This window comes from Alosa sapidissima, chromosome 9, assembly GCF_018492685.1.
Source record: "Alosa sapidissima isolate fAloSap1 chromosome 9, fAloSap1.pri, whole genome shotgun sequence".
Classification (NCBI taxonomy): domain Eukaryota; kingdom Metazoa; phylum Chordata; class Actinopteri; order Clupeiformes; family Clupeidae; genus Alosa; species Alosa sapidissima.
In genome coordinates, this window is record NC_055965.1 from 10,039,471 (window position 1) to 10,067,455 (window position 27,985).

Sequence of the window (27,985 nt, forward strand, 5' to 3'; positions counted from 1 at the left end):
TACATATCGATCAAAATGAGAAGCTTGGAATGTTCTGGTGATTTTTTTTCTATTTTCTATGTGCAGATCACTGTCCTTCAACATCACCATCTTGCTCCCTCTGATGAACATAGAGGCTAGCAATTATCCATTCGGGCAATGGCAAAAAAATGCTGTCAGCATGCAGTAGCTTGTTGAGTGTGTGGTGGCCTCGTGTGCCTGGGTTTTCATTTTTAACTTGAATAATGACTAATTGAAATTACAATATTGAAATTCAAACCCTCATTGTATATTTGATTATTTTTTCCACAAAATGCTTCAATATTTGTGTTTTATTTTTCTCTGGGAAGTACTGTTTTAGGTAAAGGTCTTCAAATCCGTTTTTTGATCACTGTTTCAACCTTGAAAATCAAATGAACAGAAGGTACACCTTGGACCTTGGGAGTAGCGTGTTAGTAACGCGTTACTGTAATTCCACTACTTTTAGTGGTAACGAGCATGTAACTAAGTATTTTTGTAAATCAAGTAACGCAATTACTGAAATTTAAATGAGTTTGTTACTTGCGTTACTCTGTTGATCTTGAATGAACGACTGCAGACAAGATAAAATGTTGAACAACTGGACAACTGGAAACAAAGAACATTCAGTAGACTTGTTAAAAACGCTCAGCTACATTCTAGTTGGGATCTGACCAGATGAACATGCTAAACTGCTCTCCAGCATGAATTAATTTTTGCCAAATTATTTTAATTAATAATTATTTGAGATGTTATGGAAAATCAATGTACTATGTAATGACCAGCTGTTCACTTTCTTTCTTTAACTGTAGCTCCTCATTCCCCACACTCGTTATACACTACACATCAACATCCTGGCACGTAATAGGCTGATTTCCGAGGATGGAGCGATAACAATGGTAAGCATACAACGCAGTAAAAATATAGTGTTTGTATTTAGTTTGTAGAGATGCATGCCTACCATGTATTTTCACCTTCATTGTTGATAGACCTTTATATAATCACACATTTAGTTGTTTTATGCCAATTCATTTGGAGCATCACTATGGACCCTTTCAAGAGAGTTCCATTATCAGCATCATAGTTGGCCCCACAAGACTTCCTTTTTAACATTCCATATGTTATCTTAATGCAGAGGAAGTAGATTGGGAACCAAATAGAACATTCAAGCATTGTTTTTGTTTACCTTGTTGAAAGGGTCTATATTACTCTGCTTTATTAGTGATCATAATGTACAATCCTAGTATTCAGGCATTGGTGGTTCGGCCTTAAGTAAGTTGTTGAGGCGTGCAACGGCCTCCCTGACCTACAGCTCCCTCTGTCTGCCTGACAACATCTCCGAGAGAGGCCTGGAGGACGTTCCCAACTACTACTACAGAGAAGACGGCCTAAAACTGTGGAACATCCTCCACAAGTACGTTTAATGGTTGCGAGCTGGTACTATGTAGTAAAGGTATATGCAGTTTCAGGAATTTTGGTGACTGTAGAGCTCTCCCTAGAGTTGCAATATAAAATGCTTTTTTGTGGAGGCGAAGGATTAACAACAGGCAAAAACTCCAAAGAGCAATATCTCCAAAGAGCAATATCTACCGACAAGGGAAAGTTCCACGATTCTCGCGGGATGTCTTTGGGTCGACTATTCTTGAAGTTGCATGGCTGGTTCTCTCCTTAGTGACTCGTTACGGTCAAGGGGGTAGGTGAACGTTCGGAGAGTGTAGCCACTATGGGCGGCTCTGAGGCTAGACGTTGACCACTTCCAGCTAGCATTCCATTGAACCCCATTCATTTTGACGTCACTTTGACATCAAATAACGTTATATCGAAAGGGTTTTAAGGCTTTATATAAACCTTTTCTATTTTCGGAGAAATACAACATTGTGCGATTGGCGTCATAACCTCGCAATTCACTTACGTAATAAACGTTTTTTCCGAAAAAAATGCTATCATGACGCAATCATACGTAATGAGCATGCGACTTAGCGTCACACAGGAGCAATGTAACTGTATTCTCTGGATAAGAAACTCAAAGGCAGTCTGGGGGAAAGTCCATGGGTAAGATATTTAGGAAAGTATTGAGGGGGAAATAACAATAAAGTGATGTTTTGATGGGTTGGCACTACGTCGATCTGGTAATATCGGCCCGCCGATAAATCGGTCGGGCTCTAGCTGCCATCCTTTTGTTGTCTTCATGCACACTCTCTCACCCTCCTCAAAGGGAGGAAGCGGCGCCGCCGCCTTGTCATAGCTGTGCTTTTGGCGAAGCTGCTGTTGTCGGAGACTTTGCTGGACATTCTCAGGTATTGCAGGTGCCAGGGCAGCCTTGCTGGCAGGGAGATCGGAATGAAGAACACACCCCATCAACAGTTGAGCTGGTGAGTATTTTAGTCCCGTGACTGGCGTGTTTCTGAAATGCAGGAGAGCCCTGTGAGGGTCAATACCCGTCTGTGTCGTCGTGGCTTTCAACATGTTCTTCACTGACTGAATGGTCCTCTTAGCCAAGCCATTTGACTGCGGGTAGGCTCAGGTAGATTCTCTTGGCATGAGGGGCATGATTCAACCATCATTCTGACATCTTCTGTGAGACCAGGCCAATACATTACAGCTCTGGCGTGCGCCAAGGAGCGCTGGATGCCCTGATATGCAGTGTGCAGCCGCCTCAGCATCTCAGCCCTGAGGCCTCTGGGGATTATTATACAGAGGTTGACCATTAGCAAGCCATCTGCAATGTAGATGTCATTCCACGCATGCCAATATGGCTTTGCCTCTAGTGGAAGTCACTTCTTCCTCTCTGGCCACCCTCGCTTGTGAATCAACGTCTGCATCTCGCTGTCTGTCTCCGTCACTGCTCTCAGTGGCTCCAGGAGAGACCCATCCAACTGAGTCATTGCACTGATGTCATATACAACCCTTTCTTCCCCCAGCTCACAGTCTTCCGGCCCGGCATTTGGTGGGAAAGCTCTGGAGAGTGTGTCAGCTACCGCCATGTCCTTGCCTGGGGTATAGGTGATGTGAATGTCATACTACGTATCTGGAGTAGCATTCTTTGGAGGCGGGCAGGTGCCTTGTCAATGGGCTTGGTGACTATAGCCTCCAAAGGCTTATGATCAGACTGGACTTTGACTGTGACGCCGTAAACATATTGGTGAAATGTTTTCAGTGCGAACACTATGGCCAGGAGCTCTTTTTCAATCTGAGCATAGTTCTGCTCAGCTGTAGAGAGGGCTCTGGATGCAAAAGCTACAGGACGCTTGCCCTGCTTTAGTACTGCTCACTGTCTTTGGACGAGTCAGCTTGTATTTTAACTTCCTCTTGTGGGTTGAAAAACTTTAACAGTGGCGTGTTGGCGATGGCTGCCTTCAGGCTGTTAAGTTGGTGCTCTGGCTGCCATTGCCACATCATGTCTTTTTTTAGCAACATTCTGAGCGGAGCAGTCAGAGTGGCTTCGTGCGGGATATACTGGGCAAGATATCGAATCATACCCAACAACCTCTGTAGGCCCTTTTTGTCTCCAGGTGGAGGCATTGCTGCGATTGCTGCCACTTTGGCGCTATCTGGTCTGACTCCCTCTGCGCTGATGATGTGCCCCATGTATTTGACATCACTCACCATGTACTGGATCTTGTCAGCATTGAATTTCACGTTCAGCTTGACGGCTCTGTCAATCACCTGCTGTAGGATGTCGTCATGTTCTTCTTTGGTGGCTGCTGCTATGATCATGTCATTAGCAATGATGTGGACTCCAGCAATATCACCAAAGCTGTCTGTATTGGTTTGCTGAAACACCTGCACTTGCACTTGCACTTTTAATTCCAAACGGCAGGTGCATAAACTGGTACCGCCCCAGGGGGTGTTGAACGTGCACAAGTCAGCTGACTCATCATCAAGCTTTATTTGCCAATACCCATCCTTTTCATCAAGAATTGTGAACACAGTCTTTCCTGCTAACTTGCATTGTACATTCTCAGGTGTGGGTATGGAGTAGTGTTGGCGAAGCACTGCTTTGTTGAGGTCCCTCGGGTCCAAACACACCCGTAGGGTACCATTTTTCTTTTCAGTTATAACAAGGCTGCTCACCCATGGTGTTGGCTTTGTTATCTTGTGACACACACCTCTCTGTTCTTGAATGTCCAGTGTGTCTTTCAGCCTATCCAGAACAGCAAATGGGATTTTCCTGCACCCATGGACAACAGGGGGAACCTTCGGATCGACATGGATGTGGAGTATGCCTGGAAATTCACCTAGTCCCTGTAACACTTTGGGATAGCGCTGGAGCAGCTCCTCTTTGGTCCGAGGTGGATTTCGCCGTGTTAATGTCTCCACTTTTCTAACGAGATCTAGACTCACACAAGCAGCTCTGCCAAGCAGTGGCGTGTCAGATGTATCCGTCACATAGATGTGTAGGAGGGTCTGCTTGTTTTGGGACTTCACATGCAACGTGAGTATACCCTTGGGCTTGATGCGGGTGCCGCCATAGGCTACAAGTACAGTGTCTGTCTTCTTCATGTTATATTGCTTGGGCATTGTATTTGCTATTGTGTGTGGCAGCACGTTGGCTTCAGCCCCTGTGTCAAGCTTGAAGTTGACCGTTCGCCTCCCCCCGACACGGAGAGCTGTGTGCCACCCACTGTCTTTAGAACGAGCCTGTGCTTGTGTGACAGCACCAATGAACAGTGCATCCATACCCATGCTTTCTGTATCAATGGGTGCAACATCAGGTGCTGACCGGCATACAGCTGCAAAATGGTTTCTCTTGCCGCATTTTCTACATTCCACATTGAATGCGGGACAGTTCCTGGGCTTGTGCATTCTGCCACATCTGTCGCATGTCTTCTCCTGCTGTTCACTGGTCTGGCGCGCGCGCAATTTCGATGCCTGCCGTTGGCGCCCATGTTTCTCTATTGCAAGCACATCTTGCACCCACGACAACCCCTAGTCCAAAGTGATTGGCTGTCAGAACATGACACAGGTATGGGCTTTCCAGCCCCATATACTACAGTTTTGGATGAACTAGAGTGGTGGACACTGAAATTTTCACGATGGGTCCTGTCTCGACATTCTGACTCGTTTTGAATTGCCTTTGACTGGCTGGCTATGGACATGCACAAACATGTCCTTAACCCTTAGAACCCCATTGATGCAAAGTGCGTCAAAAAACACACCCTTTCTTCTCTGTTACATTGCTCCGCGACATAGCAGTGAGATGAAACCTTTATTGCATGACAGAGAAGAAGTGGGACTACGCACTTGTCTGTACGATCAAGTATGAACATTTAAAAAAATCGTGAATTGCCTGGATTCCAGTTGCTGCTACTGGAAGAAACTGGAATCCATGCATTTCCACAGAATTATTTTTGGAATCTGATCCCTTATCATACCTGTTCACTCTTACTCGTCGCTCGACTTATCGTGACTAAATTCAAGATGGCTGCAAACGCTAAACGTGAGGATACTGTCTGTATAAATAGTCTTGTAAGTAAACTACCAGTGCTTTTTCAAAGTTTTCAATGTCTCGTTTTAAATGTCAAGGCCCTCGGAAGTCTACCAATGAAGTATGGAGCTACTTTGAGCCTCGTAAATGGTGTAAAACAGTGATTTATTTGCATGGCTAGGCCGATGCCCGAGGCACCCCATCGAAAAACTGTTGGTAGCATTGGCTAACTAGCGCCAGATTTCTGAGTGCAGGGGACAAGCCGAGATAAGCTATGAGACATACGTTCACAACTTCCGCTCAATATTTGAGTCTGAAGCATAGACAGTAAAAGAAGGTCTCGCGGGGTAAAGACTACAACCGTAAACAGACCCCCTTTCCGTTTCTGGTAGCGCAGTGATATCAAGGAGCAATGAGTCTTCCAACAGAAATCAATGGGATTTTACAAAATGTTAAATACTGTAAAACACGACAGAAACTGTATTTCGCTATGCTACTTGTTTTGGAACATCAACGAACATCACTCGGTGAGTTGCACAGTTTTAAAAATGAACGTCAAGGGTTGTTTTAAGGACATGTTTGTGCATGCCCATATACCAGCACCAATTTCACTGCTAGTTAAGCCCCCTGCTGGAAGTCATACGTCAATGAACCTTGTCCAGACCCACTCTCAATTCCAATTGAGAAGGTCTGCGTGCTAACCAGGCTAGCAGATTGTAAATCACACATTCTACTGTCTGTCTATTTTTGTGTGTACAGTATGTGTGTGTGACCATTTTTTAGGTATGTTGAAGGAGTCTTGCAATATTACTACAAATCTGACGAGGATGTGCAGAAAGACACAGAACTGCAGAAATGGATCAGTGGGATTTTCACCGAAGGATTCCTGGGAAGGAAAAAAACAGGTGTGTGCAGCAATAATATCCCTGGTAGGTGGTAAGTGGAATTGTAGGCTTTGAGGTGTATTGATTGCAGTCACACGGCACAATTGCGTTGACTTGCTTTAGTTTAACCCTTAGAACCCGATTGACGCAAAGTGCGTCAAAAAACACACCCTCTCTTCCTTGTTACATTGCTCCGCGACTGTTCATCGCAACGAGATAAAACCTTTATTGCATGACAGAGAAGAAGTGGGGCTTTCCAAAGAGACTACGCACTTGTCTGTACGATCAAGTATGAAAATAAAAAAAAATCATGAAATTAAATCAAATTGCATCATATTTACAGTCTATACTTCTCTGCGTTCACCTGCACACCCATTACTCTCGTTTGAATTACTCGCGAACCCGTGATCGCATAGATATGGCAAGCATATCAGATGAAAGAGGAGAAACAGGGCTATCCATTGAATATGGATATCGATCTTCCTGGCTTATAAAAACAGACGAAGTGACTGCAAAATATTAACGTCATGTACACAAACCAACGCTGCACACCCATTACTCTCGGAGTAATTACTCGCGGACCCGTGATCGGATATATATGAAACGTATGTTAGATGAAAGAGGAGACACAGAGCTATCATTTGATACCAAATACATCCTTCTGGGTTATAAAACAGACGAAGTGACAGCAAAATAATAACTTCATATAGCTGGACTTACCCCACGTTTTTGTCTGTTTTTGTGGCAAAGCATGTTTATAATCCAACGCTATCGTGTGTTTCTCTATGGCAAAACATGTTCATAATCCGGTTTTGAGATCCTAGCAAATTCCTGCATGGCATCCAATTCAAGGCTCACATTGCATCCCAATTTGTTCAACAAAGAAACACCTTTTTTGCCTTTACTTTGTTCATGGCAATGCAGTAAAAAGTTGAGAATCATCATGTGTGCATACACCATAGTCACACATGCTAACAGGCAAACTTGGGTCAAGTCAGGTCAGATCAGTTCGTGTCACAGATATGGAGTGCAGAATGGTAATTTTTCATTGCTAAATAAAAAATGGCATTTATTTCTGTAAATCACACACCACATATTTCTGTAAATTGCTCAGCCCCAGAGTATCCGTCCAACATGGCAATTATATTGCCCATTTCAGGACAGTCTGCCCTACACACACATGAAATGCATGTAGAGCTATGAGCTTGCTGTGGTGAGATACAGGTCAAAATATAAGAATTTTTATAATATGATTTTTATATTTTAATTATTTAAAAATCAAAATAAAATCAATGCTAGTACTAATACATGAAATGATCTGGATAGCCTAGACTCTGCTGAAAAAAACAATATATAATATGTGTGTGTGGCACTTACAATGACCAGAATAAATCCTTATGAATAAAGGTAGTGAAAATGCGCTAAAAACAGCTTAGGGTTCTAAGGGTTAAACAGCACAACATGGTATTACAAGAGAGATATAACATCCACCTTCTGTCAAGATGATGGATGGGGGGCCCCCTAATTAAGGTCAGAGGTCAAATTATAAATTCGCTGATTCAGGGGGGCGTTACCTTCCAGATCATTCTTGATCACGTGAGGTAGGCGTATCTTATGACGTCATGATGGGGAGGTCTTATTTTCTGCAGGCGTGTCTTATGACATCATACAAAGGGGCGGGACCGTTCTTGTTTTTCTGGAACTTTCAGCAACATCGGCGTAACTTTGCTTTGTGCCTTGAAACCGTAAAAAGTGTAGAGTTTTTTTGTAAAAATGTATAAAAGAAGTAATTTTTTTTAGTTTTTAAAATGTATAAGAAGTTTTTAAAATGTATTATTGAAAAATAAAAAGAAATTAAAATAAAAGTCTGTAAAGCACAACCAGAGAGTGTGTGAGAGGGACAACCGTGTTGAACAGTTAACTTTTGTTGCCGGGGGCCTGTGCGGCGTGCGTGGCTTGCGAGGGCTCTGAACTCGGGGGGAGCTTGGGATTCCTTAGGATTCCTTAGGATTACCCGGACCTAGTAGCGGGCAGAGGCAGGCAGGCAGGCAGGCAGACAGACAGAGTCCCTGGGATGGGACTCTGCGCGCGCGAGAGAGAGAGAGAGAGCCTGAAGTCTGGAGCTCTTAGTCGCACGTCTTCTCCCTCCGACGGTTTGGCTGAAAGTGACTGAAAAAGCGGGAAGGATTAGGGGCGTGATCAAACAAATGGGGAGGAATCAAAAATGCCTGTGGGCCGGGCTAGAGGCTGACTGTACAGGCACAGCAGGGGGTAGAGGTTGACCTTGCACATGCACATGTATGTTGCAAACGTAGGGGCATTCCTTAACCATCGAGTCACGCTACGTCATCAAGCACGAGGTTCGCAAACACAGAGAGGATAAAAGGAGCAGGTGCAATCGAGCCCCGGTAACCTTTTTAAAATTCTCCTTCTCTGCAGCATCAGCGCGCATAAGAGGTGAAACCTAGGCTAGCCATTGTGTGAAAATGGCTGAGCAGATGCAAACAAGCACTGGGTAACCTTTTTAAAATTCAGCTTTAAGCCTTATGACCTGCGATTGAAAGTTCAAGCACAATAGAGGGTGGTGTAGGATTACATACATGTAGCCTATGTTGCAAACGCAGACATTCCTTAAGCATTAAGACACGCTGCGCCATCAAGGACGAGGGTCGTAAAAACAGAGAGGATAAAAGGAGCAGATGCAAACGGGCACTGGGTAACCTTTTTAAAATTCAGCTTTAAGCCTTATGCCCTGCGATTGAAAAGTTCAAGCACAATAGGGGTAGTGTAGGATTACATACATGTAGCCTATGTTGCAAACCTAGGTATTCTTTAAGCATTAAGACACGCAGAGGCTCGTAAACACAAAGAGGATAAAAGAGCTAGAGAGAAAGAGCGGCAGTGCTAGCGGCAGTGAGGAAGAGGCGCTCACTATTGATATGGATGTTGTTGCGGGGCCGTCTAGCGGAGCAGGCACTCCTCAAAACAGGATTTCTAAACCTGACGAAGACCTGGCGAACGCTCCGGCAAGGAAAAAACCGAAGCCCATTTTTACCTCCAGATATCAAGATCCTCCTCCCAACGAGTTAGGAGGAAAAGAGAGATGGTGTAATATCATTTTAGGCTACGACTTTCATTTTCAATTGGGCCAACTGAGTCTGTAGACCTATAGTCTACTATGACTGAACAACAGATCGAGGGAGCTCCTCCAAAGGACCCCATCATTTTGAGATCTTATGACTTTAAAACGTGTCAAGGAATCATCGGTAACTGTTTGAAAGGTAAAACGGAGGGAGAAGAGAGTATCTCTGCGGTGTGGTGCTCTGTACCTACAAATGATGAGAACGTTGTCTATCAGGTGTTTTTGTTGCCTGAAGAATGAAGCTCCGCCGTCTTTCTTTACACTCTCTCGTCAAGTGGGTGACGATGAGGAAAAGGCTACAGTGTAAATTGTGATTAGTTCGCTTTACTTAAAAAACTGTGAAAACCTGTTGCCTTAGAAAAAGTAAGTACATTAACTTGTTAAAGTTTGTTGTACTGTATATTGTATAATATTCTGAGTTGTAAATTCATACGAAAGTTGTTGTTACTCACACACTCACAAACAAACACACACACACACATCCATATGAACATGTATACAGACACACACACAACAAAATGTAGTCATTCAAACTAACTTGAGCTTCAAACTAACTTGCTTGCTTAGGCTACTTAAAGATTATTAAGTAATTATTCCAGTTGTTAATACACCTTATATAGCACATTAACTTCCACAATTTTGCATTGACATAGAATGTAATGCTAAACTGTTTTCATTCATATAATGACAAGATTTACCACAAACATTACAGAGTGTGCACCCTGCATGTATGAAACTCAGGCTTTTAATACACATTTTTAGTTTGTGCAGAAGGTGATGTTGGAGTTAGCCTTAAGGGGTTGCATGAGAAATGTATGTTAGATTGTGTAAAATACCCTATAGGGTTTATAGGCATATTAAGGCCTGCATCTGCATAATCTATCTTTAATAATCAATTTTTCTGATTTTTCATAAAGCCAGATTGTATTTGAGTATATACTGTAGACATATCAGCCTCACTACTTTAACTAAAGCAAACATTTTATATTCAACAGTTAATATTGAGATTGGATGTCAGTTGTCAATAAAAGACTGCGTCGTTACATTCCTTGTGTCACTGATTCCTTGTGTCCTTGTCTTCTGCCTCACACATTCTTTATACATAGCGCCGAACCCTCATTATAGCCCCAAAATGAACACGGAATTCCACTAAACGTAGCATTCTACCTTGTTTTGAAGGGACTGGTTGTTTTTTGAATGGTCTGGCACTTGCCTAAAGCTAGCCTCTAGTGTGAATTTGGTGAGGTTTCACGTGTACTCTTCAGTTTAGAGATTGAGGCGTCTGATGCTCTGTGTTTCCGTGTGATAGTGAGGCCTTGCTGTTCCGGACAGTATTATTTGGCGACCTTCAACATTTTATCCATTCCTACTTGTGATAATAAACTGTATAAAATAATAAACTCTCTCGTTCAATCCTTAATAATAAGCCTAATAAGGCTCATTTCCATAATGTTACACTTTCTTCATGGAATGGTGGGCATTTCATTCATTCATCATTGCTGTAAGCATTCTTGCGTGCGTTCATTTCTGAACAGAATTCACAATCAAATTGACAGATTCACATTGTCAGATTCAGATGTTTTTTTTTGTAAAATGTTTATGTGCACCGAGTAATACTTACTTGACTTACTTACTTAGTATAACTTACATAAATAAGTTCCTTTACTTGTCTTTTCCAGGCAATCGGTTTCCAAATTGTTTAAAGTGTAGTTGTATAGTTAACACATCAGATTTTACAGTGTACATTACTGTGTGTACATGATTCAAGTGTAATCGGATCATTTGGTGTGTTTGTGATTTGACAACAAAATAGAGTTTCATTTTAAAACAAGTGTTTCATTTTGTAAAAGATCCGAGGGATTCTGTTATTTGGCTGTGGCGGCTGTGTGTTAATTGTGTTTTTCGGAAAAAAAAATTTGAATTTGAAATTTCAAAATTCTGCTTAAGCAATGGAAGGAAAAAAAAACTGTAACAACAGTTCTGCTCACACCGTTCTCTAAAAATTTGCTCCACGATCTTACGAAGCCCCCTTTAGTCAAATAAATCTCCTCAGGTTGTAATTTTAGGCTATTCTCTTTTGACAACTCAACTGTTTCCACAACTTTGTGTTCTGGAGATTTTAATCATTTTACATCTCTGAATGACAATATATCTTGTTTTATACTTTGAGAATCCCCACATTTTTTTGTTTAGATCAGAAAACCGCATCGGAAATCAGTTTCCGTCCTTTAATAGAGCATTGTTCAATTTCCAATAACCTCATAGTGTTGGAAAATCTGAGGGGTCTGTTTATCCGGACAAATAGCAGACTGGGGAAACGTAAGACATGATCAATCCACGATCAATCCACGATTTGAGCGTTACGTTTTTTATTTGACATAGTGATGTCCAAACCTCCTGCACATATCTGTACATACAGTACTGTGCATATCCGTCTATATGGTTTTCTTATAATCATTTCTTATAATATATTCTGTAAATAAGCTGCATACATCTATAGTATTCTTACTACTATTATAAAGTTACTGCTACTTCATTGCACATATCTGTAGCCTACATGTTGTTCATACATTGTTCATATGCTATATAGGCCTACTGCTAATACGCTGCACATATTTACCTTCTGGGTTTACCTTCTGTAAACCAGCTATTCTTTTCAATTTCTTGTCCTGTCCGTCTATAATTTATATATCACATTGCACTTTCCTGCTTTTTTTACACTTCTGGTTAGACGCAAACTGCATTTCGCTAACTTTGTACTTGTACTCTGCATAATGCCAATAAAGTTGAATCTAATCTAAGACCCAGCAATTCAAGTTGAATCTACTTGACAAATCACTGGCAAATTTGCAGTGCATGTATTCGAGTCCTACCGCACTCTTTGTGTTGCACCCTGTGCATGTAAAATGTGCTATATAAATAAATACTTACTTACTTACTTAACGGAGCGCACAAACTTTCTTTTCAAAATGGCGGACATAGCATTTTTCTCATTTTTATAGCGATGCAAGGGGTGATTGATGAAATTTTTGGGGGTGTGTTAGTTTTTAACAGTGTTTCATTGGTTGATAACAGTTCAGGGGGGAGTGTTGTAACATAAAGACATAAAAAGCATCGGGTAGGTGTGTACCGAGTAACTAACTTTCAAGACAGTCAAACCAATAACTTGTCAAGAGTTTCTGGACCTGTATTTACAAGGATGGCCGAATCGCATACACCAAGAGTATCCGTTTCCAAGAAAAGAGTTACGCTCACGTCGGTTAGCAACAGGCTAATGGATCCTGAAATAACTTTTGCAGCAAAAAGAGGAAAGCCGGAAACATTCGTAAACTTTTTTCATAAACCGAGCAATGCTCTGGAATACCAATGGATGTTGAGTGATGGTCGCATAGGAGGCTATGTTTTTGACAAAGAAGAATGCAGTGTGAAGCTATATGTTTTGGCTTCACCGTATTTGGTGTTTTCAGAGGGGATGCTACACATCTCATTTTGTGCTGCCGATTGGATAATGTTTAGGGATATTTGGAGTGATCTTGAACTACCTGTTTCGGATAGCACCTTCACAGCATCATGGAATAGTTCGGTCTATACCAAATGTTACCATATTTATGCTAATTGTCTTGAAATAGAACCACAGGGGTTCATTCACCTGTGTAGTGATGACTACAGAATAGCAACATATGCTGAAGCAATATTTACTGCAGAAAATGATGTAGAGAAATTCGTACAAGGTCCTAAAGTGAGGTATCTATGGAAAGACATGCTTGTTTTAAGTAATGTTTTCAAAAAGGTTGATAGATTGTTCAAATGTAGTGTTGGCTTGGATAGATACCAAAGGATCAAGAGGCGTCTTTTCCCGATGCGTTGCCTTGATCTAGCCAACAATTGTGAATCGTCAGCTTTGGAATCAACGCCCCTCGTTTACGAAGCTTAAACAGTGAGCATGCAAAGGGTCACTTCAGTCTCAGCGATAACTTGAAACTTGAAATGGCTGAAGAGTATGTTTGACTTAACGAAATGACAGACATACAAGAAGAAGAAAATGCTGAAACACCAATGATTGTCTCGTCAACAAATACCTGTGAATCCTCTGAAGCTACCGGATTTGGTTGTCACTACCTTACAACATCCTAAAGGCGTGTGTGTGCAGCATTCTACAGCATATCATCGCTGAGAAGTTATGTGAGAATTGTTTCGGCGGTGAAGTCCGGATGCCTACTACTAGCAGAAGCACATAGGGGATCTAAAAAACAGAGACTTTTTAAGCCAGAATTGTTACAAGTCATCACGAGTGTTTTCCAGACGTAAGGAATTCATGCAAACCCTCAAAATTCCTGGGGTGCTGTAGAGGCCCTTGTGTATGAAACATTACAATCAAGGAAAACATTGCTGAAGCTCTGGATTAAAGCTCTGGACTGTTGGTGTGAAAAATACTTTTTTCAAAAGATCATTGTGTTAGAAACAGGCAATCAAAAGATTCTGACTTTTCAAGATTCTGTTATAGCCTACCATAGAATTTGCAGTGCTTAATGCCCTTAAAAACAAATAATGCTTGCTAGGTCATTGTCTGAAGACTGCTCTAACCTATCGTATGTAGAGTAGGGGCCTCCATTAACAAACCATATCACGTAACAGTATGTGAAATTTGAAAAAACATATCATAGACAACATATAATAGCTGTATGTACATATACTGTAGATGTTTGTATCATTAATTTGTATGAAAATGTGTTTTTTGTATTTATAGATAGCTTTTAAACTAGTTTGATACTTTACCATTGTAAATGTGTTTGTGTGGGTGACAATAAATGTTATCAAAATCAATATTTGGTGAAAAGGTTATCATGACGGACCCTCTAAATGCGGTTTACTATACACCATCCAGTGAGGGGTCTTTCAACGATAAAACAAGATTAAAAGAAGCTGTATTTAAAGATACAGGTGTACGTTTGTCTGACAAAGATGTCACCGACTGGTTATCTGTCGAGGATTCTTATACACTTCACAAAAATATGCATGTTAATTGCAAGATAATTGTTTTGAAACAGTTTCAAGCAGACTTGGTGGATATGCCTATATACTCAAAGTAGAATGATAACTTTAAATATACGTTCACACACATAGACATTTTTAGCAAATATACCTGGGTATGTATGAAAATAATAATTGTATAAAGAGTTGAATCCATTTTAAAGGAGGAGGGCCTCAGAAATTGCATGCAAACGGACCGTGGGGCAGAATTCTTCAACAAACATATTTTTTGTATTAAAAGAGACTATTACTTTAATAACTCAACAGCACTGAAGAAACATATTGTAAGCTTATTCATTTAAAACAAATAAAAACTCCCTCTGACGGTGGTGACTTTAGAACTGACTGTGGGCACTAATCTGATGGCGGTGACAGTGGCCTCATTACAACATACAATTCCAAAACTTATACCACTCAAGTCAATAGCTTCTTGCTTAACAACTTTGTTATTTTTTGGACCAATGGTTAAATAATCCTGAGCACTGAGATAAACATTTTTCAAGGAATATAAGGTACAATTAAGCAATATCATTATTAAAAGTACCCATCATCAAATATTAAATAATCATAGTAAAAAATAAAGTCATTACCAGTAGGAATTATGCATCACTGACATCATCTTAAACCGTCATCTAGTGCCCCTACTCATGCTAATTCATAATAATACATTGTATTGTTCTGAAAACTGGATTGTAAACTGTATTTATGACGTGAAGAACAGATAACAAATAACAATTGTGAGCACTGTGGCAAACATTCAATAAGAAACATATTGGTTCAATTAGCAATAGGCTATCATTAAATGGTGTTCAAATGCTATTGTTCAAATGCTAATTGACTATTGTTATAGATGTTAAGGAAAGGATGTTTTGTGTGTTTTATCTATCTTTTCCCATGTAAATGTTAAGTTTTTTGTGGAAGCCAGCTTTCACAAACATTAGCTATCATTTTCCTAACTAGCAGTGTTAGCTCATAGATATGAGCATAGACTAACATGGTAAGCCAAACATATGCGCTAATTCAAAAAGGATGGTAACGTTATAACATTAGTGTTGGTGAAAGAAGCCTGGTATGTGGATGCATGCAGTAAGCATGATCAGGGCTGTACGTTAACTTTTTTGCAAGTAACACCGGTGCTACAGAGGTTGAAAGTTTTGTAGCACCAGCCATAAATTCTGTTTCATCGGAATAAAATCAATTCAAAATCATGGTTGGGATCTAGGGCTACTGCAACTGGATTGATAAAAGGTCATGTAGTTGTAAAAATCTCACCCGGCTACATTGTGTTTGAGAAGAGCAAAATCTATCAGTATGGTATGATATGCCATGCTATTTTGTTGTTGAATTTATAAAAAACAAAAAAATAATCCCTGTCAGTTCCATGCAGTTCAACTTTTCAACGGGTATCAGAAAGAGAGGTCATGCTACTCCGTCTTCAGTGTCCCGCTGGCGAGACGGTTATCCCCCCTCCCCCACCTCCCCCAACATTCTAAACCAATTGTATGCACCGTATTGCTATGTAGCATGGTAATGGTATACACCATTTGAAAGCTTGGACTCTTGGGAATCCAAACATGACAACTTTTCATGTACAATCTGTATAGTGCTTTACATTGTCAGATTAATCTTACTATGTCTCACTTAAATTTCATCAAAAATGCCCTCCTCCCCCCTCTATCACCTTTGGTGCTTCCCTATCTTCTAACTGCAGTGTATATCCTTAGCAATAAGTAGATTCAGCATATTGGGTCTTGACATATTCACAGGAATCCATAGAAATGGAATCTTCATGCTGTTTTATCCAATATTCGATGTGCAGATGTATAGTCCATCTTATACACACCCATTGAAGCAACAAAGAAAATGGAACAAAATGAGACTTTTGTGTAATTGTTCCATATTTTGCGTAGTCATTCTATATCAGAAACCCTGACATACAATTCAAATAGTCTACAAGAAACTTCAGAGTGTTATCTTTCATTTGATACCAAGATTATGCTTCTACACAAAAGGGGTTCATATGCATGTAAGCATTTGATTGTCAGTATGCATTTTGGATAACCAATAGTCCTATGGGAAGTTTCCATAGGGCATTTTACGAAACGCATGAGCATATCTTGGCAAATAATGGTACCCGCATTTTCATTCTATATTGATCTACTGTTGCACACAGCTCCACAATACCTGGTGCTAGGGCTCAGTTGTGTTTCTAAGTCGTATCAAGTGACCTAGAGGGTTGAAATGTGGTCAGTTCAGAGATGCTTGTAATCCGACAGAAAAAAAATCTATATTCTAGCCTTTGTAACTCTGTGTCAGTACAGTTATTCTGATTGTTTCCAAAGAAACTACAGTGTCTCTGTCTAACTACAGTGTCCAAAGAGGTCAAGCATTGGATAGGCCCAACTAGGTGGCCTCTGAAGCAGGCGCTGTGCAATTTCAGACAAAAATTTGAAATTGGTATTGAGAATGAAGCGGTTCATTTTTCTTATACGCATTGTAAGTCAGTTCATATATTTTTGAGTAAGTAGAAGATGTGCTGAAGATTTTGTTCCACTAAGATTAAATTCACGTTTAGTTCATATTTCTAAGTTTTTAGATTAGAGTATGTTCAACTTTATTGTCATTGCACGGGTGAAATATTATTTTTCATCTAACCAGCGGTGCAAATGAGAACTGACATGTCAAACATTTGCCAATATTTTTGAGATGGTAAAAAGCTGATTTACACTAGTTATTGCTTTCATGTGGCTGTTGAAATTTATATCACTGTCAGTTAATACACCCAGATTTCTAACAGTATACTTTGCTTTCAACCCTTTTGTGTCAAGGAGTGTGGCAACCCAAAGTCTTTCCTCCATTTTACCAAATATTATTACTTCCGTCTTGTCTTTGTTCAGCTGAAGACATTTTTGAGACATCCATTTGTTCATTTGCTCAATACACTGACAGAGATTCTAGGGAACCATAGTCATTTGGCGACAGAGCTGTACCGTTTTTTTCAAGTGTTTTGTAGTCTAAGCTGAACTCTGTTCTCTATCAAGTTAAGTTTCCCTCTATTTGTAGCTGGAAATTCCTGATGTTGAAGTAATAATTGAGCAGATATGTTGACTGATTTTGTCAATTTTACCTTTGAAAAAGATGACTAGTTGAGAGAAGTTCAGGCATTTATTTTGAGGGGGGATTTGTTAACTTCTTGACAGTTGAAAATAGAAAACAGTGTTATTTTAACTTCTACTGATGATGTTAGAAAAGAAAGTCTATCTTCCTTTCCATACGTCAGAGTTATACTGTATGTGCGGAGCATCTCTTTATGGATCTCAATGCGGATCTGAAGTTTGTATTTACGCCATTTTCTTTCGGTCTTCCTACACTCTCTTTTTAGGAGTTTAACCGCTGGATTTTGCTTCCATGGTGCTTTGTTTGTCCTTAACTTTCCTGAATTGTAATAGAGCAATGTCATCCATAATGGTTGCCATTTTTGTGTTAAAGTCATCCAATTAGTCTTCTACCGTCTGAAAGTAGACTTGACGTCTGTGAAAGTGCTTGCTCAAAGAGAGCCATTTATGATTCTCCTTTTTTTGTCATCATAGAAATGTTATTGGGAACATAGACATTATAAAAGAACACAGAAATGATCGGGTAAGGTCAGGTCTTTAACAGTTGTAGAGACATTGAGACCCTTTGTGATAACAAAGTCGAGGGTATGGCCGAGAGAGTGTGTTGGCCCCCTGTACATTAATTCCTTGGCATAATTGTTTTCAGGATTATCCACATGTAAGTTTAGATCCTCTGATATAATCTGATAAGACTGACTGATAAGACAGTCAAACTCTATGCAAATGACTGACAGCATATCACCTAGCTCTTCAAGAAAGACTTTAGCTGAATGTTTTGAAGACATGTAAATTGTCAATAATAAAATCTGAGGAGAAGACTTGCAGTAATGTGTGCACACACAGGTATTCAAATGATGTAAAGTCACCGATGATGACTACCCAGTTGGAAGGATTGGAGTGTGTTTTCTGATTTATTTATTTATTGGTGATGGTATGAACATATTGTATGTTTTTACAGGCTTGCTCATGTATCCCAAGGCTTGTGCATTGTTTTCTGAGATATTACTCTAAAATGTTGCTAAATGACTCATTACATCATACTTAAAGAAACACATTATTCACCTAAATTCTATGGTCTATGGCTATGAATCCAAACATGAAAATAAGATAATAGATAATAGCTTCTGCAAAGTTACTGCAATGACTTTGAAAAGTAATTTTGTAAAATCAAGCACAAGATGCAATAGTGCTGGGAGCTTTTCTCTGTAACATTCTCTATGCATTTGTAATGGTGACGGTAAGCAGAGAGTGTATTTTCATCACTCATTGACATGAACTTGAAAGCATGCAAGGTTTTTTGTGTGAAATGTCACTAAGTCAAATATTGCTGTAATATAGATAAAATAAAAGTGTTATTAGTGTTGACCACCTATCATGCATTTTTTTTTCTTCTGCATATACACAATGTGGCTACTCAGGCAAAATATTGTAAATCAAAGTGTTTTATTATTTACACTTACATAAAGAGCATGTTTTGCATAAGTATATTGATATGAATGCAAGATACTTTGATGTTTTGATATGAATGTGTTTTTAATATGAAGATGATTTAATGTTATCATTTATTGTACCTGCATTCATGCGTAGTATTGTGTATAATGTCACTGAAAGTGATTTTTCTCCCTTATAATGATATAAATTTACTTATAGGAAAATATAAAATGAGGAGGTTGCACCAGTACATTGCTGAACAGCCAATACCTTGGTCTATAATGATGTACCTTCAGATTTTATAATTTCACAAACTTTTTATTTTCAAAATTAAAACCTGTTTTATACAAATTCCCAAGAATCAGTGAACTGTATTAGGGACCCTCACAGTCTGACCTCTGCACGATGGACCACAGAGATGAGTGTGGGGGGCACTCTAGGATGGCAAAAGTTATTTCAGGATCCATTAGCCTGTTGCTAACCGACGTGAGCGTAACTCTTTTCTTGGAAACGGATACTCTTGGTGTATGCGATTCGGCCATCCTTGTAAATACAGGTCCAGAAACTCTTGACAAGTTATTGGTTTGACTGTCTTGAAAGTTAGTTACTCGGTACACACCTACCCGATGCTTTTTATGTCTTTATGTTACAACACTCCCCCCTGAACTGTTATCAACCAATGAAACACTGTTAAAAACTAACACACCCCCAAAAATTTCATCAATCACCCCTTGCATCGCTATAAAAATGAGAAAAATGCTATGTCCGCCATTTTGAAAAGAAAGTTTGTGCGCTCCGTTAAGTAAGTAAGTAAGTATTTATTTATATAGCACATTTTACATGCACAGGGTGCAACACAAAGAGTGCGGTAGGACTCGAATACATGCACTGCAAATTTGCCAGTGATTTGTCAAGTAGATTCAACTTGAATTGCTGGGTCTTAGATTAGATTCAACTTTATTGGCATTATGCAGAGTACAAGTACAAAGTTAGCGAAATGCAGTTTGCGTCTAACCAGAAGTGTAAAAAAAGCAGGAAAGTGCAATGTGATATATAAATTATAGACGGACAGGACAAGAAATTGAAAAGAATAGCTGGTTTACAGAAGGTAAACCCAGAAGGTAAATATGTGCAGCGTATTAGCAGTAGGCCTATATAGCATATGAACAATGTATGAACAACATGTAGGCTACAGATATGTGCAATGAAGTAGCAGTAACTTTATAATAGTAGTAAGAATACTATAGATGTATGCAGCTTATTTACAGAATATATTATAAGAAATGATTATAAGAAAACCATATAGACGGATATGCACAGTACTGTATGTACAGATATGTGCAGGAGGTTTGGACATCACTATGTCAAATAAAAAACGTAACGCTCAAATCGTGGATTGATCGTGGATTGATCATGTCTTACGTTTCCCCAGTCTGCTATTTGTCCGGATAAACAGACCCCTCAGATTTTCCAACACTATGAGGTTATTGGAAATTGAACAATGCTCTATTAAAGGACGGAAACTGATTTCCGATGCAGTTTTCTGATCTAAACAAAAAAATGTGGGGATTCTCAAAGTATAAAACAAGATATATTGTCATTCAGAGATGTAAAATGATTAAAATCTCCAGAACACAAAGTTGTGGAAACAGTTGAGTTGTCAAAAGAGAATAGCCTAAAATTACAACCTGAGGAGATTTATTTGACTAAAGGGGGCTTCGTAAGATCGTGGAGCAAATTTTTAGAGAACGGTGTGAGCAGAACTGTTGTTACAGTTTTTTTTTCCTTCCATTGCTTAAGCAGAATTTTGAAATTTCAAATTCAAATTTTTTTTTCCGAAAAACACAATTAACACACAGCCGCCACAGCCAAATAACAGAATCCCTCGGATCTTTTACAAAATGAAACACTTGTTTTAAAATGAAACTCTATTTTGTTGTCAAATCACAAACACACCAAATGATCCGATTACTCTTGAATCATGTACACACAGTAATGTACACTGTAAAATCTGATGTGTTAACTATACAACTACACTTTAAACAATTTGGAAACCGATTGCCTGGAAAAGACAAGTAAAGGAACTTATCTATGTAAGTTATATCTAAGTTATACTAAGTAAGTAAGTCAAGTAAGTATTACTCAGTGCACATAAACATTTAAAAAAAAAACATCTGACAATGTGAATCTGTCAATTTGATTGTGAATTCTGTTCAGAAATGAACGCACGCAAGAATGCTTACAGAGCAATGATGAATGAATGAAATGCCCACCATTCCATGAAGAAAGTGTAACATTATGGAAATGAGCCTTATTAGGCTTATTATTAAGGATTGAACGAGAGAGTTTATTATTTTATACAGTTTATTATCACAAGTAGGAATGGATAAAATGTTGAAGGTCGCCAAATAATACTGTCCGGAACAGCAAGGCCTCACTATCACACGGAAACACAGAGCATCAGACGCCTCAATCTCTAAACTGAAGAGTACACGTGAAACCTCACCAAATTCACACTAGAGGCTAGCTTTAGGCAAGTGACAGACCATTCAAAAACAACCAGTCCCTTCAAAACAAGGTAGAATGCTACGTTTAGTGGAATTCCGTGTTCATTTTGGGGCTGTAATGAGGGTTCGGCGCTATGTATAAAGAATGTGTGAGGCAGAAGACAATGACACAAGGAATCAGTGACACAAGGAATGTAACGACGCAGTCTTTTATTGACAACTGACATCCAATCTCAATATTAACTGTTGAATATAAAATGTTTGCTTTAGTTAAAGTAGTGAGGCTGATATGTCTACAGTATATACTCAAATACAATCTGGCTTTATGAAAAATCAGAAAAATTGATTATTAAAGATAGATTATGCAGATGCAGGCCTTAATATGCCTATAAACCCTATAGGGTATTTTACACAATCTAACATACATTTCTCATGCAACCCCTTAAGGCTAACTCCAACATCACCTTCTGCACAAACTAAAAATGTGTATTAAAAGCCTGAGTTTCATACATGCAGGGTGCACACTCTGTAATGTTTGTGGTAAATCTTGTCATTATATGAATGAAAACAGTTTAGCATTACATTCTATGTCAATGCAAAATTGTGGAAGTTAATGTGCTATATAAGGTGTATTAACAACTGGAATAATTACTTAATAATCTTTAAGTAAGCAAGCAAGTTAGTTTGAAGCTCGAGTTAGTTTGAATGACTACATTTTGTTGTGTGTGTGTCTGTATACATGTACATATGGGTGTGTGTGTTTGTTTGTGAGTGTGTGAGTAACAACAACTTTCGTATGAACTTACAACTCAGAATATTATACAATATACAGTACAACAAACTTTACCAAGTTAATTTACTTACTTTTAAGTAAAGTGAACTAATCACAATTTACACTGTAGCCTTTTCCTCATCGTCACCCACTTGACGAGAGAGTGTAAAGAAAGACGGCGGAGCTTCATTCTTCAGGCAACAAAAACACCTGATAGACAACGTTCTCATCATTTGTAGGTACAGAGCACCACACCGCAGAGATACTCTCTTCTCCCTCCGTTTTACCTTTCAAACAGTTACCGATGATTCCTTGACACGTTTTAAAGTCATAAGATCTCAAAATGATGGGGTCCTTTGGAGGAGCTCCCTCGATCTGTCCCGTCACAGTAGACTATAGGTCTACAGACTCAGTTGCCCCAATTGAAAATAAAAGTCGTAGCCTAAAATGACATTACACCATCTCTCTTTTCCTCCTAACTCGTTGGGAGGAGGATCTTGATATCTGGAGGTAAAAATGGGCTTCGGTTTTTTCCTTGCCTGAGCGTTCGCCAAGCCTTCGTCAGGTTTAGAAATCCTGTTTTGAGGAGTGACTGCTTCGCTAGACGGCCCCGCAACAGCATCCATATCAATAGTGAGCGCCTCTTCCTCACTGCCGCTAGCACTGCCGCTCTTTCTCTCTAGCTCTTTTATCCTCTTTGTGTTTACGAGCCTCTGCGCTTGGCCTAGCGTGTCTTAATGCTTAAAGAATACCTACGTTTGCTACATGTATGTAATCCTACACTACCCCTATTGTGCTTGAACTTTTCAATCGCAGGGCATAAGGCTTAAAGCTGAATTTTAAAAAGGTTACCCAGTGCCCGTTTGCATCTGCTCCTTTTATCCTCTCTGTTTTTACGACCCTCGTCCTTGATGGCGCAGCGTGTCTTAATGCTTAAGGAATGTCTGCGTTTGCAACATAGGCTACATGTATGTAATCCTACACCACCCTCTATTGTGCTTGAACTTTCAATCGCAGGGCATAAGGCTTAAAGCTGAATTTTAAAAAGGTTACCCAGTGCCCGTTTGCATCTGCTCAGCCATTTTCACACAATGGCTAGCCTAGGTTTCACCTCTTATGCGCGCTGATGCTGCAGAGAAGGAGAATTTTAAAAAGGTTACCGGGGCTCGATTGCATCTGCTCCTTTTATCCTCTCTGTGTTTGCGAACCTCGTGCTTGATGACGTAGCGTGACTCGATGGTTAAGGAATGCCCCTACGTTTGCAACATACATGTGCATGTGCAAGGTCAACCTCTACCCCCTGCTGTGCCTGTACAGTCAGCCTCTAGCCCGGCCCACAGGCATTTTTGATTCCTCCCCATTTGTTTGATCACGCCCCTAATCCTTCCCGCTTTTTCAGTCACTTTCAGCCAAACCGTCGGAGGGAGAAGACGTGCGACTAAGAGCTCCAGACTTCAGGCTCTCTCTCTCTCGCGCGCGCAGAGTCCCATCCCAGGGACTCTGTCTGCCTGCCTGCCTGCCTGCCTCTGCCCGCTACTAGGTCCGGGTAATCCTAAGGAATCCTAAGGAATCCCAAGCTCCCCCGAGTTCAGAGCCCTCGCAAGCCACGCACGCCGCACAGGCCCCCGGCAACAAAAGTTAACTGTTCAACACGGTTGTCCCTCTCACACTCTGGGTTGTGCTTTACAGACTTTTATTTTAATTTCTTTTTATTTTTCAATAATACATTTTAAAAACGTCTTATACATTAATACATTTTAAAAACTAAAAAAAAATACTTCTTTTATACATTTTTACAAAAAAACTCTACACTTTTTACGGTTTCAAGGCACAAAGCAAAGTTACGCCGATGTTGCTGAAAGTTCCAGAAAAACAAGAACGGTCCCGCCCCTTTGTATGATGTCATAAGACACGCCTGCAGAAAATAAGACCTCCCCATCATGACGTCATAAGATACGCCTACCTCACGTGATCAAGAATGATCTGGAAGGTAACGCCCCCCTGAATCAGCGAATTTATAATTTGACCTCTGACCTTAATTAGGGGGCCCCCCATCCATCATCTTGACAGAAGGTGGATGTTATATCTCTCTATTACAAGACAGCCAGGCTGATGCTAGCTTAACAAGATATGTGGGCAAAACAGAGCATAGCATTATGATACAATTATTTTTTAAATATCTGTAGATATTTGTAGGTCTTTTTTTTTTTTTTTTAAATCACATAGTCTTGTTAATGAAAAAATGGAATTGACGTCAATATGTTGCATAGAAATAATAACTGCAATTCATTTCTGAGGAATTGTAAAGTGAGGTGCGGTTCACCAATGGGAGCAGGTAGTGGAATAGGGTGCAACGAACTTGGCTTGGTCCAAGGATTACAACAGTACCTAATTTTTCAACATTGGACATACGGGTCAATATAGGTCTGGCTACACTTTTCAGAGTTGGAATGGTGTCGATATCACAAAAGCTCTAGGAGCAGGAGCTGTTTTTTTGCAAATGCCATAGAGCCCCTCATTTGGAAAATACAGCTTCATAAGGAATTGAAGGAAGGAATGAACAAACTGCTTTTTAGCATGGATCATGCCTGGATCAAGCCAGAAACACTTTACTGTGTCCCGATGTTCCACAGATGTGAACACATCATCAACCTAGCAGGTTTTTAATTCACATGTCTGTTTTTCTTCCCCTTAGGAATACCTGATTCATTTGCGACAGTGAAAGATCTCATCAAGTTTGTTACCATGGTGATCTTCACTGCATCAGCCCAACATGCTGCTGTCAACAATGGACAGGTAATTTCTTATAAAGGTCTGTGAATCACTTTGGTTCAGATTATAAAATTAGTACTTTTTTTCCAACTGGCCATTGGCCATCCGGTAAGCACAGAGATGCAATGTCAATTCCCAAAAGGTGGTTGTTTATTTCATACACACACACACACACACCTTCTAGCTGCAGTGTGTATCCCTAGCAATAAGTAGATGCAGCATATTGGGTACTGAAATATTCACAGGAATCCATAGAAATTGAATATACATGTTGTTTTATCCAATATTAGTTGTGCAGATGTATAGTCCATTTTATACACACCCATTGAACCAACAAAGAAAACTCTTAGAGACTGTAGAGACTTTTGTGTAATTATTTCATATTTTGTGTACAGTAGTCATAGAACCTCTGACATACAATCCAAATAAGTCCAAAAAATCTCAGAGTGTTACATTTCATTTGAGACCAGGATTATGCTTCTACACCAACAGGTTACCACACAGTACACAAAAAGGCCCCTTCTTAAAGAGTTAAATAGTAAAACATAGAACATTATTGTGTGGCGGCCAGTTTTCATTTCGTGGCGGCCCTCCACAGATTAGTCAACGTATGGGAAACACTGATATGTTATGCCAAACACGGAGCGGTCCGGCTTATAGACCCTTTCAACAAGGTAAACAAAAACAATGCTTGAACATTCTATTTGGGCCCCAATCTACTTCCTCTGCATTAAGATAACATATGGAATGTTAAAAAGGAAGTCTTGTGGGGCCAACTATGATGCTGATAATGGAACTCTCTTGAAAGGGTCCATATAGACCCTTTCAACAATAAAAACAAAAACAATGCTTGAACATTCTATTTGGGCCCCAATCTACTTCCTCTGCATTAAGATAACATATGGAATGTTAAAACGGAAGTCTTGTGGGGCCAACTATGATGCTGATAATAGAACTCTCTTGAAAGGGTCTATAGTCCATTAGCTGTGTATGGACACATAAGCAGGACCCTATTAACAGGGGAACTGAGGTTGCCCTGTTCATGTTCCCCTGGTCTCTGTGTGGCCTGTGCCGAGCGTGCACAGCATTGACAGCATTCTGAACAGTTATTGTCTCTATAAATAGACATTATACCAACCTCCACAACATCCACAATCTGTAGAGTAGAGGCCACAATGGAAAACCCCTTCTTTAAGATAATGATGTACTGTAATTCTTTTTGAATCAGACTCATATGACACATTTTGTTACCCCCTTCCCCCCACCCCCATTTTGACATTGGTGAATTGGTGAAAAGGGACCGGTTTCACAAAGCTATTTTAGACTGGTCTGTAGTGTTACAGTGCAGAGGCCAGTCTTAATTTTGCATAATATCACAACATGGCCAGATGTATGATACAGTTGTTTTACCTTGTATCTAAATTCCCCCAGTTTGACTTTGGTGGCTGGATGCCCAACCTTCCCACTGCCCTCAGAAAGCCCCCTCCGAAGGTGAAAGGCCAGACCACGGAGAAGACCATCCTGGAGACCTTACCTAATAAGGGCACAACAGTGAATGGAATGGCAGTCCTGAAACTGCTAAGCTCAAAGTCATCAGACCACGTGAGTATGTGCACCTCCACATGGCACATGTTTTAAGACTGCCATTTGTTATAAAACAAAATGTGGAAAAAAAATGCAGTAATATAACAAAAAATCTAAATGGCTTTCATGTGCCATTATTATTGTTATTGTTATTATTATGACCACCGCGCAGCGAAGCAGCGGTCATATAGGTTTAGTCAGATTTGTTTTTTGTTTTTTTTGTTTTTTTCGCATGTCCAAATTTCCGTCAAGGATTCCCGGGACACTGAAAGACCGGGGTAGACGAAACTTGGTGGGCATGTAACCCCATATGGATAGCATGGAACCATTGTTTTTCGTTTTGATCTGTAGCCCCCCCGCTGGACTGCACCCCCCGAAAGGAGGGTAGGGCAGACACAGTTTTCTGTGAATATCTCGAGAACCGTAAGGTTTAGGAGGACCTTTTTTTTTTTTGTATGTTGATCTCAAGCGGCCATGTCAACCCATTCCATAACCACTCATTTCATGTATAGCGCCACCTAGTTAAACACAAAAAAGTAAAAATGAGGTGTTGTAATCGCAGGTATCTGTGACCTAACATAGTCAAAACTGCACGAAATTGGAAGTGTAGGATCATTATGACACCCTCTGAATGCACGCCAAGTTTCGTGGAATTCCGTTCTTGGGGGGGCCACATAATAAATTAATTTATGTTACTATACACCAACTGGCCTGTAGGTGGCCGGAGACAGTTTTCTGTGAATATCTCGAGAACCGTAGGGCCTAGGAGGTCCACCTTTTTTTTGTATGTTGGTCTTAAGGGGCCATGTCAACCCATCCCATTACCACTTATTTTATGTATAGCACCACCTAGTTAAAAATTAGTTTTTTTGCCAAGTTTTGTGAACTTTCGTTCATGGGGGGCCTTACAATAAAATAATGTATGTGTACATTTAGTGACCGTACACCAACAAGGATTCCCGGGACACTGAAAGACTGGGGTACACGAAACTTGGTGGGCATGTAACCCCACATGGATAGCATGGAACCATCGTTTTTCGTTTTGATCTGTAGCCCCCCCGCTGTACTGGACCCCCCGAAAGGAGGGTAGGGCAGACACAGTTTTCTGTGAATATCTTGAGAACCGTAGGGCCTAGGATGACCATTTTTTTCTGTATGTTTGCCTCCAGGGGTCATGTTAACCCATTCCATGTGCACACATGTGCATAAACAGATACACACGCACACACATACATTCACAGTAATCATACGTATGACACATACTCACACAGTAGACATATGTACGCATGCATGCACATGCACAAACACACATACGCAGACA

At 40.1% G+C, this 27,985-nt stretch overlaps 1 protein-coding gene and 1 long non-coding RNA gene across 4 annotated transcripts in view; one reads left to right on the plus strand and one right to left on the minus strand.

Moving 5' to 3' along the window:
* The window catches only part of LOC121718009 (polyunsaturated fatty acid lipoxygenase ALOX15B-like), a 95,657-nt gene that overhangs the window by 66,002 nt on the left and 1,670 nt on the right, over positions 1 to 27,985 (plus strand). For all 3 annotated transcript variants that reach the window (XM_042102752.1, XM_042102751.1, XM_042102753.1), the window contains 5 exons: positions 810 to 896; positions 1,242 to 1,411; positions 6,209 to 6,330; positions 25,004 to 25,104; positions 26,512 to 26,682. In XM_042102752.1, the coding sequence (XP_041958686.1) occupies positions 810 to 896; positions 1,242 to 1,411; positions 6,209 to 6,330; positions 25,004 to 25,104; positions 26,512 to 26,682 (651 nt within the window). The remainder of the gene's footprint in view (positions 1 to 809; positions 897 to 1,241; positions 1,412 to 6,208; positions 6,331 to 25,003; positions 25,105 to 26,511; positions 26,683 to 27,985) is intronic.
* Positions 304 to 27,983, minus strand: LOC121718032. Its single transcript, XR_006033840.1, has 3 exons — positions 27,973 to 27,983; positions 14,301 to 14,305; positions 304 to 409 (listed from the first exon to the last, which is right to left on the minus strand). It is a non-coding gene; the product is annotated as an uncharacterized LOC121718032 (long non-coding RNA).